The sequence below is a fragment of the Drosophila pseudoobscura genome, chromosome X, assembly GCF_009870125.1.
Source record: "Drosophila pseudoobscura strain MV-25-SWS-2005 chromosome X, UCI_Dpse_MV25, whole genome shotgun sequence".
NCBI classification, from domain to species: Eukaryota; Metazoa; Arthropoda; class Insecta; order Diptera; family Drosophilidae; genus Drosophila; species Drosophila pseudoobscura.
This window is the reverse complement of record NC_046683.1, coordinates 39,681,968-39,699,772: the sequence shown is the minus strand read 5'-3', so window position 1 is coordinate 39,699,772 and position 17,805 is coordinate 39,681,968. Positions and strand designations below refer to the sequence as shown.

At 42.1% G+C, this 17,805-nt stretch overlaps 3 protein-coding genes and 1 long non-coding RNA gene across 4 annotated transcripts; all 4 read left to right on the top strand.

Moving 5' to 3' along the window:
• Positions 1-821: 821 nt before the first annotated feature.
• LOC117184877 (uncharacterized) lies at positions 822-2,610 on the top strand. The gene is made up of 2 exons (XM_033383971.1): positions 822-2,128; positions 2,199-2,610. The coding sequence occupies exons 1-2, from the start codon at positions 1,046-1,048 to the stop codon at positions 2,226-2,228; spliced, it is 1,113 nt and encodes a 370-aa protein (XP_033239862.1). The 5' UTR covers positions 822-1,045; the 3' UTR covers positions 2,229-2,610.
• Positions 2,611-10,578: 7,968 nt separating this feature from the next.
• On the top strand, positions 10,579-12,019 carry LOC6903743 (ERI1 exoribonuclease 2-like). Its single transcript, XM_002136696.3, has 3 exons — positions 10,579-11,581; positions 11,638-11,801; positions 11,861-12,019. Exon 1 carries the CDS (start codon positions 10,773-10,775, stop codon positions 11,442-11,444), a length of 672 nt encoding a protein of 223 aa, XP_002136732.1. The 5' UTR covers positions 10,579-10,772; the 3' UTR covers positions 11,445-11,581; positions 11,638-11,801; positions 11,861-12,019.
• Positions 12,020-14,181: 2,162 nt separating this feature from the next.
• Positions 14,182-15,364, top strand: LOC117184524 (ERI1 exoribonuclease 2-like). The gene is made up of 2 exons (XM_033382635.1): positions 14,182-15,214; positions 15,271-15,364. Exon 1 carries the CDS (start codon positions 14,371-14,373, stop codon positions 15,040-15,042), a length of 672 nt encoding a protein of 223 aa, XP_033238526.1. The 5' UTR covers positions 14,182-14,370; the 3' UTR covers positions 15,043-15,214; positions 15,271-15,364.
• LOC117184531 (uncharacterized) lies at positions 15,363-15,704 on the top strand. Its single transcript, XR_004469928.1, has 2 exons — positions 15,363-15,436; positions 15,496-15,704. It is a non-coding gene; the product is annotated as an uncharacterized lncRNA (long non-coding RNA).
• Positions 15,705-17,805: the final 2,101 nt, after the last annotated feature.

The following is a 17,805-nucleotide window of genomic DNA, read 5'->3' as shown; positions in this document are numbered from 1 at the left end:
CATAAGAGTGAGTTTGCTTGTTTAAGCAAATTTTTGTATAACCAGTATATTGCCGACGTTCAAAGGGGACATAAAATCAATCCCAGGTTGGAAGGTGGCCTAGGCGGAGGATGTCACAAGGCAGAGACTCCAGATTATCCTCGTCCTGAATGAGGAGTCCCTTGAACTCCTTGCACAAATGGATGGAGTAGTGGATTATGATTAAAAGAAGATAACCATATCCCCCTAAAATTCCGACCGCAAGTGTAGGCAAGTGGATGTAGTGTGTAACAGATAACGAAGCAGTAGGCTAGGATCTGAAACGGTAGACGAGCAGATGGAGGGTATGATCGAGATCCATGCAGGCGTTGCTGTCGGTCTCATGGTTAGTCGGGTAGAGTGGGGGTGGGGTAGGGAGAGATCGCGTCACGAGCTCGAGCATTAGAAGCAAACCCAATAAAACTAAATTTCGCGTGCGTTTCAAGGTTCAGACAGTGTAGGGAGATGAGTCAGCGGAACGAATTCGACATGGAGTTGCTTGCGGTGTCATTGCAACTCGGTATGCCCACCCTTCCTTGATCGCACCGGTCCAAATAGGCTGAGTAATGGGAAACGATCCCTAAAATAAACGCTCTACTTCTGCTAGGTTACGTCATCTCAACGCCACATGATCCTTATGTAGCAAGGTAATAATTAGTGAGGCATTCAACTAGTATTTAAAATAGCATACAGCGCGCATTGGTATTTACCGCACCATCGATACACTCGGTGGGAAATACCAATAGTGAGATATCGGATAAGAAACATCGATAAGAGAGTAAGTTCACTTTGTAAATGGCGATTGTGAGAGACGGACGCGCAGCTAATAAAAAAGAGTTACATTAAATCACCGGGCTTGTGTTTTTATACCTATACAGTTCACTCACGCACCGATATTGGTCACTACAATTCCCGGGTTAAACGGCCTACAATTTCAGAAGTGGGATACGATCAATCGCCGCCAGTGAAAAATAGCGAAAATTTTTATTTTCTCGTCCGTCGAAGACGCCATCGCTGAAAAAAAAACATGTCGGACTTGGTCGGCACGGAGGAGTTCTCGGCCGCCCAGCTGCGCGAGTGGCTGGAGTCCCTCAATCTACCAAAAGGTGGAAGCAAAGCTGCCATGGCAGCGAGACTTAACGAAATACCAGTAGAGCTGCGGGGACAGGGACCACCGGCAGCCGAAACATGCGAGAACGAGAGGGAAGATGAGGCAGCCGCAGATCAAGACTCGACGAAGAGCGAACGCAAAGAGAAGAACGAAAAAGCACCGCAAGCGCCTGGGCACAACAACAACCAAGGCGAATATCGAGCAGAGGTTGAAATGTTAAAACTGCAAATCGAGCTGCTGAAGCTGCAGAGCGAGAGGGAGAAGGAAGGGAGAGGAGAGAACACAACACCAGCCGCCAACAATGACGCTGGCGTCATGTTGCTAAATGCCGCCAAAGACATGTTGCCAACATATCATGGCAACATTTCTGGAAACAACGATGACGTCACAACTTGGATCGCGCAGTTTAAGGCCGTCGCAAAAGTGAACAAACTGAAGGATGAGAAGCTACTAATGCTGCTAATGTCGAAGCTTAAGGACAAAGCATTGGTGTGGCTGCATTCGAGTCCGGAGCACATGTCGCTGCCAATCGATCAATTGTTGAACGTCATGGAAGACACTTTCCATCCCAAGGAAAGCAAACTGTTGCTCCGTCGCAAGTTCGAGTCCCGTTCATGGGCACGTGGCGAGGAGTTCTCGATGTACTTCAACGCCAAAGTGTCGCTGGCATCCCGCATAGTCATTGACGACGAGGAGTTTATTGACGGAGTCATCGAAGGTATCCCAGATGTAGGCCTGCGTAGGCAAGCCCACATGCAGTGCTTTGGCGCTCCATATCAACTACTCAAGGCGTTCGAGAAGATCATGCTGCCAAAGAAGTACGGTTCAACTGAAGGGGCAAACACTGGAGCCTCGCCAACACCCATTCGCTGCTACAACTGCAACTCTTTGGGCCACGTGGCAGGGGAGTGCCGCAAGCCCAAGCGCGAAAGAGGAGCGTGCTACGGATGCGGCAGCATGAGTCACCAGGTGTCACACTGTGACGAAAAGAAGTACAAGGTACATAACGATTATATATACAAATTTAATATATACATTAGCAATTACAATAACAAATGCTTGTCCTTAGATTGCCTCATCGACTCAGGGAGCCCAATAAGTTTTATGAAGTTATCGTGTCTAGAGCACCAGTCGGAAAATAACCTAAATAAAGTGGAAGAGCGCTCACGATTAAGTTCGAACGAAATCAAAGAAGATGATTTAAGTTTATATAAGTTTAACAAAGACAAGAAAAACAGAGCAATTGAATTTATTTTGAATAAAAATGCGGATTACGCTTATGTTGGACTAAATAATAGCAAACTTAACATCTTTGGTAAAATACCCAGTTTTGTAATTATTAACAAAAATCGAATCAACTTTGAATTACTAGTAGTGGCAGACGAGTCGATGGGCTATGAGGCTGTGTTAGGTAGGGATTTTATGAATTTATGCAAATTTAAAATTGTAAGTGACATTTGCAAGGAGAAGGAGAGTGAGACAAAAAACGAGTGTGAAATAAAAAATGAGTGTTTAGGAGAAAATGAGCGTTTAGAAGAAAATGAGTGTTTAGAAAAAAATGAGTGTTTAGGAGAAAATGAGTGTTTAGAAGAAAATGAGTGTTTAGGAGAAAATGAGTGCTTAGAAAAAAATGAGTGGAAAATAGAGAATGAGTGTTTAGGAGAATATGAATGTGAAGTAAAAGATGAGGGTGATAAAGAGAATAAGCATGAAGTAGAAAGTGGAGGCAAGGTAGAAAATGAGTGTTCTGCAATGGTTGAGTGTCTGGAAGACAGCGATACCTGCGAGAGCGTAAAAACCAATTTCAACGAACTACCAAGCCAGTATCCAGACAAAGAAAACGACTGGGAGTTGAAAGTAGGGACAGATTGTAGCCAAGAACTCGCAGGACGACTTAAATACATGTTTAGGACAGCGTATGTAAACGCAGAAAGACCAAACTTACCACAAACCAAGTGGGAAATGAAGTTGAATTTCGAACACGAAAAACCGTTTCATTGCCCACCTAGAAGACTGTCGTATAGCGAAAAAGCCCAAGTACAGAAAATGATAGACGAATACACAGAAAAAGGTTACATCAGAACCAGTGAGTCAGAATACGTTTCGCCTATAGTACTGGTAAAAAAGAATTCGGGAGAGTTGAGACTGTGCGTCGATTATCGCACACTTAATAAAGGTATGATAAAGGACAATTACCCAACACCTCTTATAGACGACCTACTAGATAAACTGTCAGGGAAAAGACTTTTCACCAAGTTAGACCTGAAGAATGGATACTTCCACGTATTTATGCATAAAGATTCAGTTAAATACACATCGTTCACGACCCCCATGGGACAATACGAATGGTTGAGGATGCCGTTCGGGTTACGAAATGCATCGGCGGTGTTTCAAAGATTCACAAACAAAATTTTTGCAGATATGGTAAAGGAAGACAAAGTTATAATATACATGGACGATATTATGGTAGCAACAAAAGATAGTGATAGTCACATGGAAATTTTAGAAGAAGTGATGAGACGATTGGTAGAGAATAAACTTGAATTAAGGATTGATAAATGCGAATTCTTACAGTCAGAAGTTAAGTACCTGGGCTATTCCATATCGGGTAACGGAATTAAACCAGATACGAAGGGATTACAGGCAGTAAAAGGGTTCCCAGTCCCCACGAAAACGAACGAAGTGCAGAGTTTCTTAGGGTTATGTTCTTACTTTAGACGGTTCGTAAAAGATTTTTCTACGAAAGCTAAGCCCCTTTATGATTTGGTCAAAAAAGACAGGAAGTTTGAATTCGGTATCGTAGAACTAGAATGTTTCGAACAACTCAAAAGTAATTTGTTGGAAGCACCGATCTTGGCACTTTACAATCCCAGAGATCCGACAGAATTACATTGCGATGCAAGTTCGTTAGGTTTCGGGTCAATTCTAATGCAGAAGAAGGGTGATGGCAGAATGCACCCGGTGTTTTATTTCTCCAAGCGGACAACAATTACCGAAGCAAAATACCACAGCTTTGAACTGGAGACACTAGCGATAATTTATGCACTACAACGGTTTAGAGTATACGTGCAAGGCATACCCTTCAAAATAGTGACAGACTGCAACGCGCTAACTATGACTCTAAACAAAAAAGAACTCAATCCACGCATTGCCCGCTGGGCGTTAGAGTTACAAAATTATGACTACAAGTTAGAACACAGGTCAGGAAGTAGAATGCAACACGTAGATGCGCTAAGCAGAGCCGTTCAGATACTCACGGTAGACACAAACACCTTTGAAGAAAATTTAATTATATGCCAAAACAGAGATAACAAACTGATGGAGCTGAGAGAAACGTTACAGAAATCAGAACACAAACATTATGAGATGAGAAACGGAATAATATACAGGAAAAAAGATAACAATACTATCCTATTCTGCGTACCCGAGGAAATGGAAGGCCACGTACTCTATAAGTACCACGATGAACTAGGGCACGTCGGTATAGACAAGATGACTGACGCTATATCGAAAAGCTACTGGATCTCAAACGTAAGGTATAAAGCCAAGCGACACATTGAAAACTGTCTAAAATGCATAGCGTACTCAGCAAAACACGGAAAAGAGGAAGGGTTTTTACACAACATACCAAAAGGGTCAGGACCATTCGAGGTAGTACATATCGACCATTTCGGGCCTGTCGATAAAGGCAGGGCCAACAAACATGTTTTAGTAGTAATAGACGCGTTCACCAAATTCGTAAGACTTTATACGACCAAAACCACTAGCACAAAGGAAGCAGTAATTGCAATGAAAGATTATTTCCGAGCTTACAGTAGACCCAGATGCATTGTGTCAGACAGAGGAAGCTGTTTCACGTCAAAAGAGTTTGAAGAATTCTTAGAACAGAGCAATGTTAAACACGTAAAGATAGCAACAGGGTCGCCACAGGCCAACGGGCAGGTAGAAAGGGTGAACAGAAGTTTGGGACCCATGATTGCAAAGCTTGTTGACCCGGAAAAAGGATTACATTGGGATATGGTAGTGGAAACAGTAGAACACGCGATGAACAACACAATTCAAAGAACAATTAATGAACACCCGAGCAGAATGTTGTTTGGGGTCGTACAAAAAGGAAAGGTTTCAGATTTACTAAAAGATCATCTAGACGAACTAACCGAACAGCGGACATCAAGGGATATAGAAAAGATTAGAGCAGTAGCAGGCACTCATCAGGAAAAAATACAATCTTATAACAAACAAGCAACAAATTCAAAGCGAAGGGAGCCACACGTGTACGTAGATAATGATCTAGTTATGGTGAGAAATTTCGACACTCATACAGGGGTGTCTAAAAAGCTTATCCCGAAGTTCAAAGGACCTTATAAGATATCAAAGGTGTTAAAAAATGATAGGTATTTGCTAGAAGATGTAGAGGGGTTTCAACAATCAAGGATCCCGTATAAAGGAGTTTGGGCGGTGGCAAATATGAAGCCGTGGATTGAAAATGGTAATAATGCAAATGTCACAGGGAATCAAAATGAAGAAAATGATTGTAACACGTAAACTTAAGAGTAAACCACACCCAACTGTAATAAATCAACCTATCTAGAAACTAACTTAAATGTAAGGAGTTCAGGAGCACTCCGGTCAGGATGGCCGAATTGTAGCAAGGTAATAATTAGTGAGGCATTCAACTAGTATTTAAAATAGCATACAGCGCGCATTGGTATTTACCGCACCATCGATACACTCGGTGGGAAATACCAATAGTGAGATATCGGATAAGAAACATCGATAAGAGAGTAAGTTCACTTTGTAAATGGCGATTGTGAGAGACGGACGCGCAGCTAATAAAAAAGAGTTACATTAAATCACCGGGCTTGTGTTTTTATACCTATACAGTTCACTCACGCACCGATATTGGTCACTACAATTCCCGGGTTAAACGGCCTACACTTAATAGCGGCAACAATTAACGGGAATTCATTACAAACAGTTTATTCATTAAACTTTTCTACAAGCTCTCATGGCTGCTAAGTGGTTATATATACATATATAAAGGCTACTAAAGTAATAAGGATAATATGTTCAAATAAGCTGCAATTAAGATTAATTATATATATAACGAGGGGGAACGTTGTGAGTTGCTGCGGACACCGCAACTCTACAGTTATACCCGATACTTAGTATGGCTTTCCTCCGGCAGACGCCGCTAATGTTAAACGACACGACAAAGAGTGCGTGCGAGAGAGACAGAAAATCAGTCTGAGCGTGACGTCGGGCGCTGCGTAACCACTGCAAATTGATTTGTTCCTTTTGGCTATAAAAATGATCCGATCTGATTCAGATTCAGCAATCTGATAGATATGGTCATTATCTATGATTCTGCGTTTTTAGTTTTCTCAAATCTACAATATTGTGGATGCAACAGATTTTCGTCCTTTGCGGGGGCGGAAGGGGGTGGCGTCATTCTCTACGATTCTGCGTTTTTGGTTTTCTCGTATCTTTAAAATTGTGGATGCCACAGATTTTCGCCCTTTGTGGGGGCGGAAGTGGGCGGGGCAAAGTTTTGAAATATTCTTGTAGCAGTGACATATCACAGAAGTCTGAATCCAAAACATCGTTGCTCTAGCTCTTATAGTCTTTGAGCACTAGGCGCTGAAGGGGACGGTCAGACGGATGGACGGACGGACGGACAGACAGACATGGCTCAATCGACTCGGCTATTGATGCTGATCAAGAATATATATACTTTATGGGGTCGGAAACGATTCCTTCTGGACGTTACACACATCCTTTTTTACCACAAATCTAATATACCAAAATAATCATTTTGAGTATCGGGTATAAAAACCACAAGGAGGTCCTGGACCACACGCTTGCCTCTCATGAGATAGAGGAGAACATTGTAACCTGGAAGGTCCTGGAAAAACACTCCTTCTCGGACCACAGTATCATGGAAACTGTATTCTCCTCTTCATTAACGAAGCCAGTTCAATTCCGGACCTGCAGGCGGACAAATTGGACTCGGTACTCTGACTGCCTTTGTCGTGTTCTCCCTGAGTCCCCACCCGAGAAGGAGAGCTTCACCGACGCCTGCATTAAAGCGCTCGATAAATCCTGCCCCTCTGGCAAGAACAGAGCCCGGAAGAAACCTGAATGGTAGACTCTGAAACTGGGCGAACTCCGGAAAGCCACCCGGAGACTCTTCAATAAAGCTAAGGCGGAAAACGTTGAGCAAAACTGGGCCGATTACAAGGCCAGTCTGTCAACCTACAACAAAGAACTTAGGAAAGCCAAACGCGCCTCTTGACGTAAGTTCTTTCGAAGACTACACCCAGACTGGACTACTTGAAGAATGTCGACCAATCTTGGACCACGTCCAGCGATGAGTCGCTAAATCTGCTCCTTAATACTCACTACCCAGGCTACGATAAAAACAGACCCATATACTTCGCGCCGTCTTCTGTCGGCTCAAATGCCATCCTGAACCTGCTAAGCCAGGAGAACATTTTCTGGTCGATCAAAAGCTTCAAACCATACAAGTCTGCGGGGACAGATGGCATTATCCCTGCCCAACTGATTCACGTGGGACCAAAAACCAATAATTGGCTCAAAAAATTTAACGAGGGAGTATTCTCCCACGGGTGCATCCCGGCATGCCTTTCGGAAGGGTGAAGACCACAGGGCGGAGTCCTCTCGCCCCTCTTATGGAACGTGGCAGTGAACGAACTGTGGGTGCATAGCAAGTAATCGCACGACGATTTCGAGATGGGCAGACAAATGCAGGCCGTCAAATGTCAACCCGTCTAAAACGGATAGAGGATAGAGTAAAGAATGCACAGTGCACAGTGGACAGTGGAGGAAAGCAATCGGACTAAAATGGGGAATGGCCCCGTATATAGTTCGGAAGCTATACACCGCCATCACACGACCAATGATGCTCTATAGAGTGGTAGTATGGTGGCCAGCCCTTGACAAAAGAACTTGTCTCAACAGACTCAGTAGAGTTCAACGCATGGCAGAGCTATGCATAACTGGCGGGCTACGCACTACTCCAGGGGAAGCCCTGGATACCGTGCTGGACCTACTGTAACGAGCTGTTTTTATCCCCCCTCCCCGGCTACCGCCTTAACCTAACCTAAAATATATTTTGGGCAGTCTTTACTACTGGTAGCACTAGTAGCGCACTGTATGCGTGAGCAAGGGGTTGTGTCATGGGGAGGAAGGCCACTCGAGTCGCATATTGTTTTACCTTTACAGTATTTTGCAAAATGACCAATATTTTTTAAATTTTTGCATCTCATAGTGTAATGGATACATTATTTGACACAAGCGGTGTGCCATGTAATTTGAATTATTCCTGGTAAGTTATAGAGGTACAAAATAAGCTGGATTTCTCTAGTGGGTGTAGCTTTGCCATCGACTTGGCGAGTGTATTTGAAAAATGTCGACTGCTCTTTGGGGTTAAAGTTCTTTTAGAATCTCGTCGTTTGAAATATAATTGTGTGATGGACCTATTTCCGGCTGAGGTAAGCTCAGTTACGCCGGAATGAAAATATTAATTTTCAATGGCTACGCAACGCCGTTCACGCGCTTACTCATTTTCATTATCTCCCTCCCCCTCTCTCCCTCTCTCTCTATCTATCTCACTCTCACACACACTCTTCATCGTGCAGTATGCACTGACTTATTGTAGGGCATGATGAAATCATACACGGCAGTCTCGTCAAGAGCCGAAGCTCGTTCGTGTTGTCCCTTATCGTCAGTACATGCTTGATTGTTGATGCGGATAGTGTTGGGTAAACATTACTCATGAGCAACACAACACTATTCATGGACGAATTTTTATACCCGATACTCAAAATGAGTATTGGGGTATATTAGATTTGTGGTAAAAGTGGATGTGTGTAACGTCCAGAAGGAATCGTTTCCGACCCTATAAAGTATATATATTCTTGATCAGCATCAATAGCCGAGTCGATTGAGCCATGTCTGTCTGTCCGTCTGTCCGTCTGTCCGTCCGTCCGTCTGTCCGTCTGTCCGTCCCCTTCAGCGCCTAATGCTCAAAGACTATAAGAGCTAGAGCAACGATGTTTTAGATCCAGACTTCTGTGATATGTCACTGCTCCAAAAATATTTCAAAACTTTACCCCGCCCACTTCCGCCCCCACAAAGGGCGAAAATCTGTGGCATCCACAATTTTGACGATACGAGAAAACTAAAAACGCAGAATCGTAGAAGATGACTATATCTTCTAGAGTGCAAAATCTGAACCAGATCGTATAATTATTACAGCCAGAATCACGAAAACAATTTCACTCTTTCTCGCTCTGTCTCACTCTAACACACAGGTTTCATGGTCGGTTTTGCCAATTGCAAAATATGAGTTCAAGGATCTCAGAACCTATAAAAGCCAGAACAACCAAATTTGGTATCCACACTCCTGTGATATCGGACCTTGACCGTTTCCTGTCCAAATTTCGCCACACCCCCTTCCGCCCCCGCAAAGGACGAAAATCTGAGGCAACCACAAATCTCAGAGACTATTAAGGCTAGAGTAACCAAATTTGGTACACACACTCTTTTAAGATGTCACTATAAAACGTATATCTCAGAATTTCGCCCCACCCCCATCCGCCCCCACAAAGGACGAAAATCTGTTGCATCCACAATATTGCGGATTTGAGAAAACTAGAAACGCAGAATCATAGATAATGACCATATCTATCAGATTGCTGAATCTGGATCAGATCAGATCATTTTTATAGCCAACAGGATCAAATCAATTTTCATTGGCTACGCAGCGCCCGACGTCACGCTCAGCCTGATTTCCTGTCTCTCTCGCACGCACTCTTTGTCGTGTCGTTTAATAGTAGCGGCGTCTGCCGGAGGAGAGCCATACTGACTTAGTATCGGGTATAACCGTAGAGTTGCGGTGTCCGCAGCAACTCACAACGTTCCACCTCGTTTGATGTGTTGTTAACCCTTATGTTCCAACCTCAAAAAAATTACATATTGCATATCAAATTATATAAATAGCATAAAAAAAATCACAAAGAATTATAAGCAATATTTATATATTATGTAAAAGAACATTTTAATATTACTAAACATTTTGAAGCAAAATTATTAATGGCTGCACAAAAATTAAATATTACTGTATCAGTAAAATCATTCTATTTTAAAATTGTAAACCCCACGGGCCTGTTAAGGGTTAATCAACATCAACATATGCCGTCTCACTCACACTCACTATACTATGTGTTATAAATTTAAAATCGCGGCCGTAGCTGCGCCTCACAATGTTCCTTTTCGTAAAAGGCACTAAACTTTTCTTTTCACTGCGCTTTATTTACCGACTGACAATTGTACTACAAAGTCGCATTTTATTAAAAATCGATAGATATCGAATAAATCCACAAATTCCAATGATAGGTCAAAAGTTATCGTTACTCAGCAAAAACTGCAAGCACTGGCAAAAAAGCGACAGCATATTACATTACAAAGAAAAATAATTCAATTGGAATTGCACAAACAAAGTCGGCCTTCATAAAAGTGTACAAAGCAACTGTGCTAATACATCAGAGAATATTCCTGAAAGGAGCTCGTCTAGATCCAGTTAAAGAAACAGAATTCACGCAAATCCAAGAAGTTGACAATGCATCCTTTTACTTATGCCATATCCGTGGACTTCGAGGCCACCTGCTGGGTTAATCAACCGGCTCAACAATTTAGATTGTCGGAGATAATTGAGTTCCCAGCCATTTTGGTCAATCTGAAAACGGGAATGGTCGAGGCGGAGTTTCACAAGTACGTGATGCCCGTGGAGAAGCCGCAACTGAGCGAATACTGTACCAGTCTGACGGGCATTCAGCAGAAGACTGTGGAGGCGGGAGTGCCACTGCAGACGGCACTCAATTCGTTTATCGAATGGCTGAAGAAGGAATTGAGCGCCCGCAACCTGGTGCTACCAAAGATGAGTATGACCAATCCACAGGGAAACTGTTTCTTCGTCACCTGGACGAACTGGGACTTTGGAATCTGTCTGGCCAAGGAGTGCGCACGCAAGAATATACGTAAGCCAACCTGCTTCAATCAGTGGATAGACGCGAAAGCCATCTACCAGAAGTGGTACAAGTATCGTCCCTTCAGCTTCAACAATGCCCTGGAACATGTGAGGCTGACCTTCCAGGGACGTGCTCACTCCGGCATCGATGATGCCAAGAATCTGGGCAGTCTCATTTGCAAGATGTTTCGTGATGGAGCTCCCTTTTCGATCACCATGGATCTGACACCACATAAGGAGCTCAACGAGAACCGTGGCTTCTGAGCTTAAGCGGTCAGCCATCAGCCATCAGCCATTAGCCATCCCAGCCAGAGCCAAAGCCCCCCAGCCAGAGCATAATAATCCAATTTTTTGTTGGACACTAATGCTGACTAAGAGATAGGCCCAATTTAAACACAAATGTAAACGCCAAATAAGTTTATTGTTTTTTTATTATCTACATAATTTCTTTTGACAGAAATAACGACTTGACATTTGAAGTGCATCGCCATCGCAGCAAAGCCCCAGCACCTGCATCTGGATATCAAAAGCCAGCAAGAAAACCACAACACTAAAAATCCACTCATTTATTCTATTGGGTGTAGAGAATGATTATGAGTTTTGCATTATCTGAACACAAATGTAAACGCAAAATAATTATCTTGTTTTCTTTTTTATATTTAATCAAATCTCTTTAACAGAAATTAAATTGATGTGCAACGCAATGACAGCCGATCGCCTGCCAGCAGCCATTGGCCATCCCACCAAAGCAGAATGAGCCAGAACACAAAAAAAGCCATTTATTTATTTGATTATATTTAATACACTACAATTCTGGAACCACACCAAATATCATGAAAGATGGCTAAGAGTTGTCCCTTATGTGAACACAAGAGTACACACTAACGAGGGGGAACGTTGTGAGTTGCTGCTGCGCCCGCAACTCTACATTTATGCCCGAAGCTTAGTCAGTATGGCTTTCCTCCGCCAGACCGAACGACACGACAAATAGTGCGTGCGAGAGAGACAGAAAATCAGTCAGAACGTGTCGTCGGGCGCTGCGTAGCCACTGCAAATGGATTTGTTCGGTTATAATAATGATCCGATCGGATTCAGATTCGGCAATCTGGTAGATATGGTTATTCTCTATGATTGTACAAAATTGTGGATGCCACAGATCTTCGTCCTTTGTAATGGCGGAAGAGGGTGGGGTGAAATTTTGAAATACATATCACTAGGTGCTCATAGAGACGGGCAAACGGACGGACGGACAGACAGACATGGCTCTATCGCCCCTCGACTATTGATGCTGATCAAGAATATACATATACTTTATAGGTTCCTTATGGAAGGGGGGGTATAAAAAATGTTCTTTTTTTTTTTTGTTATGTATTTTATCTAATTTCAATTTTATGTCCATCGCAGTCGCAGCTACCACATCTGTATCGGAATCTAAACACCTACAAATGTACGAGAACATCTAATCATAGCAATGGATATGGCCTTATAGCATATACATTTTGCTACTATTCATACTTACTAATTCCCAAATGGGAAAGCTAGAATAGCTCGATATTTTGTCGAAACTTAGTTAGAGAAATTAAGAAAAACGAGGCAACCAAATTGTCATAGAATTGGAGTTTAGATATAGCCCAATGCATATATCATCCAATGGATATGCCCAATGCCCAATGGATATATCATCCAAGTAGGATAATGTTAGTGGTGTTTTTAGTGGGAACAATTGTAGACTTGATTTATCTCCTTCGAAATGTTCTGTGCCGCAATTTCCAGTCTGGCCTTGAATCTTATCCCCTATTCAAGTCGGAGCATCTACAGAAGAATGCGGATTCAAGATGGAATTTGCTTGCATCCCTTAGCCAAGTTGTGAAGTGTCACTTAGAGGAAGTGTTGGAAACAGGGAGACTTGCTCCATACCCTGGGCCATACCATGTGGCCTCTGTTCGGTTGGTGACCGACGCCTGCGGTTCCTGTGGGCTTCTACGAGTATTCATATAGTATTCATAGTGCCTGAAAAGAAAAAGAATTTTTCGGTGGTAAAGGGTAAAGATGAGAAGAATGCCTGTAATGACCTAGTGACCGCCGCAAAAATTCTGTCGGCTGTACAGGACTCAATAGGCTCGTTGGAACCCAACGTACACTATGTTGAGCAACCATTTGAAGACTCTTGCGAAAGGCGCCTCAAAAGATACATGAAATTAAGTGCAGCTGAGTGGGGTGATTTGAATAGGCTTGTTAATACCCTGGAGCCGACGTACCTTGCCACAGAAAAGTTGCAATTGTTCATCAATTGACTTCTATAAGCTATGGCTGGAGGTCAATAAGTCTAATGCATTTGCAGCTATTTCATTTATATCATCCCTTTAGTATTTATCATTATATATGTAAGCGACGCATACTTAACCATAAGCATAAGCATAGCCCTCATACACGCCCTATCACTGCGGCCAGATCCACGATTGATTCCGTTGATTTTTTGATTGTTGTTAACCCTTATGTTCCAACCTCAAAAAAATTACATATTGCATATCAAATTATATAAATAGCATAAAAAAAAACACAAAGAATTATAAGCAATATTTATGTATTATGTAAAAGAACATTTTAATATTAGTAAAAATTTTGAAGCAAAATAATTAATGGCTGCACAAAATTTAAATATTACTGTATCAGTAAAATCATTCTATTTTAAAATTGTAAACCCCACGGGCCTGTTAAGGGTTAATCAACATCAACATATGCCGTCTCACTCACACTCACTATACTATGTGTTTTTCACTCGCACTAATTGCTTGGGTATAAATTTAAAATCGCGGCCGTAGCTGCGCCTCACAATGTTCCTTTTCGTAAAAGGCACTAAACTTTTCTTTTCACTGCGCTTTATTTACCGACTGACAATTGTACTACAAAGTCGCATTTTATTAAAAATCGATAGATATCGAATAAATCCACAAATTCCAATGATAGGTCAAAAGTTATCGTTACTCAGCAAAAACTGCAAGCACTGGCAAAAAAGCGACAGCATATTACATTACAAAGAAAAATAATTCAATTGGAATTGCACAAACAAAGTCGGCCTTCATAAAAGTGTACAAAGCAACTGTGCTAATACTTCAGAGAATATTCCTGAAAGGAGCTCGTCTAGATCCAGTTAAAGAAACAGAATTCACGCAAATCCAAGAAGTTGACAATGCATCCTTTTACTTATGCCATATCCGTGGACTTCGAGGCCACCTGCTGGGTTAATCAACCGGCTCAACAATTTAGATTGTCGGAGATAATTGAGTTCCCAGCCATTTTGGTCAATCTGAAAACGGGAATGGTCGAGGCGGAGTTTCACAAGTACGTGATGCCCGTGGAGAAGCCGCAACTGAGCGAATACTGTACCAGTCTGACGGGCATTCAGCAGAAGACTGTGGAGGCGGGAGTGCCACTGCAGACGGCACTCAATTCGTTTATCGAATGGCTGAAGAAGGAATTGAGCGCCCGCAACCTGGTGCTACCAAAGATGAGTATGACCAATCCACAGGGAAACTGTTTCTTCGTCACCTGGACGAACTGGGACTTTGGAATCTGTCTGGCCAAGGAGTGCGCACGCAAGAATATACGTAAGCCAACCTGCTTCAATCAGTGGATAGACGCGAAAGCCATCTACCAGAAGTGGTACAAGTATCGTCCCTTCAGCTTCAACAATGCCCTGGAACATGTGAGGCTGACCTTCCAGGGACGTGCTCACTCCGGCATCGATGATGCCAAGAATCTGGGCAGTCTCATTTGCAAGATGTTTCGTGATGGAGCCCCCTTTTCGATCACCATGGATCTGACACCACATAAGGAGCTCAACGAGAACCGTGGCTTCTGAGCTTAAGCGGTCAGCCATCAGCCATCAGCCATTAGCCATCCCAGCCAGAGCCAAAGCCCCCAGCCAGAGCATAATAATCCAATTGTTTATTGGACTATGTTTAATATTCAACGCCACAGTAACCCAAGGACACTAACGCTGACTAAGAGATGGGCCCAATTTAAACACAAATGTAAACTCCAAATAAGTTTATTGTTTTTTTATTATCTACATAATTTCTTTTGACAGAAATAACGACTTGACATTTGAAGTGCATCGCCATCGCAGCAAAGCCCCAGCACCTGCATCTGGATATCAAAAGCCAGCAAGAAAACCACAACACACTAAAAATCCACTCATTTATTCTATTGGGTGTAGAGAATGATTATGAGTTTTGCATTATCTGAACACAAATGTAAACGCAAAATAATTATCTTGTTTTCTTTTTTATATTTTATCAAATCTCTTTAACAGAAATTAAATTGATGTGCAACGCAATGACAGCCGATCGCCTGCCAGCAGCCATTGGCCATCCCACCAAAGCAGAATGAGCCAGAACACAAAAAAAGCCATTTATTTATTTGATTATATTTAATACACTACAATTCTGGAACCACACCAAATATCATGAAAGATGGCTAAGAGTTGTCCCTTATGTGAACACAAGAGTACACACTAACGAGGGGGAACGTTGTGAGTTGCTGCTGCGCCCGCAACTCTACATTTATGCCCGAAGCTTAGTCAGTATGGCTTTCCTCCGCCAGACCGAACGACACGACAAATAGTGCGTGCGAGAGAGACAGAAAATCAGTCAGAACGTGTCGTCGGGCGCTGCGTAGCCACTGCAAATGGATTTGTTCGGTTATAATAATGATCCGATCGGATTCAGATTCGGCAATCTGGTAGATATGGTTATTCTCTATGATTGTACAAAATTGTGGATGCCACAGATCTTCGTCCTTTGTAATGGCGGAAGAGGGTGGGGTGAAATTTTGAAATACATATCACTAGGTGCTCATAGAGACGGGCAAACGGACGGACGGACAGACAGACATGGCTCTATCGCCCCTCGACTATTGATGCTGATCAAGAATATACATACACTTTATAGGTTCCTTATGGAAGGGGGGGTATAAAAAATGTTCTTTTTTTTTTTGTTATGTATTTTATCTAATTTCAATTTTATGTCCATCGCAGTCGCAGCTACCACATCTGTATCGGAATCTAAACACCTACAAATGTACGAGAACATCTAATCATAGCAATGGATATGGCCTTATAGCATATACATTTTGCTACTATTCATACTTACTAATTCCCAAATGGGAAAGCTAGAATAGCTCGATATTTTGTCGAAACTTAGTTAGAGAAATTAAGAAAAACGAGGCAACCAAATTGTCATAGAATTGGAGTTTAGATATAGCCCAATGCATATATCATCCAATGGATATGCCCAATGCCCAATGGATATATCATCCAAGTAGCATAATGTTAGTGGAGTTTTTAGTGGGAACAATTGAGAGACTTGATTTATCTCCTTCGAAATGTTCTGTGCCGCAATTTCCAGTCTGGCCTTGAATCTTATCCCCTATTCAAGTCGGAGCATCTACAGAAGAATGCGGATTCAAGATGGAATTTGCTTGCATCCCTTAGCCAAGTTGTGAAGTGTCACTTAGAGGAAGTGTTGGAAACAGGGAGACTTGCTCCATACCCTGGGCCATACCATGTGGCCTCTGTTCGGTTGGTGACCGACGCCTGCGGTTCCTGTGGGCTTCTACGAGTATTCATATAGTATTCATAGTGCCTGAAAAGAAAAAGAATTTTTCGGTGGTAAAGGGTAAAGATGAGAAGAATGCCTGTAATGACCTAGTGACCGCCGCAAAAATTCTGTCGGCTGTACAGGACTCAATAGGCTCGTTGGAACCCAACGTACACTATGTTGAGCAACCATTTGAAGACTCTTGCGAAAGGCGCCTCAAAAGATACATGAAATTAAGTGCAGCTGAGTGGGGTGATTTGAATAGGCTTGTTAATACCCTGGAGCCGACGTACCTTGCCACAGAAAAGTTGCAATTGTTCATCAATTGACTTCTATAAGCTATGGCTGGAGGTCAATAAGTCTAATGCATTTGCAGCTATTTCATTTATATCATCCCTTTAGTATTTATCATTATATATGTAAGCGACGCATACTTAACCATAAGCATAAGCATAGCCCTCATACACGCCCTATCACTGCGGCCAGATCCACGATTGATTCCGTTGATTTTTTGATTGTTGTTAACCCTTATGTTCCAACCTCAAAAAAATTACATATTGCATATCAAATTATATAAATAGCATAAAAAAAAAACACAAAGAATTATAAGCAATATTTATGTATTATGTAAAAGAACATTTTAATATTAGTAAAAATTTTGAAGCAAAATAATTAATGGCTGCACAAAATTTAAATATTACTGTATCAGTAAAATCATTCTATTTTAAAATTGTAAACCCCACGGGCCTGTTAAGGGTTAATCAACATCAACATATGCCGTCTCACTCACACTCACTATACTATGTGTTTTTCACTCGCACTAATTGCTTGGGTATAAATTTAAAATCGCGGCCGTAGCTGCGCCTCACAATGTTCCTTTTCGTAAAAGGCACTAAACTTTTCTTTTCACTGCGCTTTATTTACCGACTGACAATTGTACTACAAAGTCGCATTTTATTAAAAATCGATAGATATCGAATAAATCCACAAATTCCAATGATAGGTCAAAAGTTATCGTTACTCAG

Excerpts from the sequence above, each read along its gene's own strand:
- LOC117184524 (XM_033382635.1), top strand. The coding sequence starts at position 14,371 with ATGCATCCTTTTACTTATGCCATATCCGTGGACTTCGAGGCCACCTGC.
- LOC6903743 (XM_002136696.3), top strand. The coding sequence starts at position 10,773 with ATGCATCCTTTTACTTATGCCATATCCGTGGACTTCGAGGCCACCTGC.
- LOC117184877 (XM_033383971.1), top strand. The coding sequence starts at position 1,046 with ATGTCGGACTTGGTCGGCACGGAGGAGTTCTCGGCCGCCCAGCTGCGC. Across the intron at positions 2,129-2,198 it reads GTGACGAAAAGAAGTACAAG|ATTGCCTCATCGACTCAGGG; the intron begins GTACATAACGAT and ends GCTTGTCCTTAG.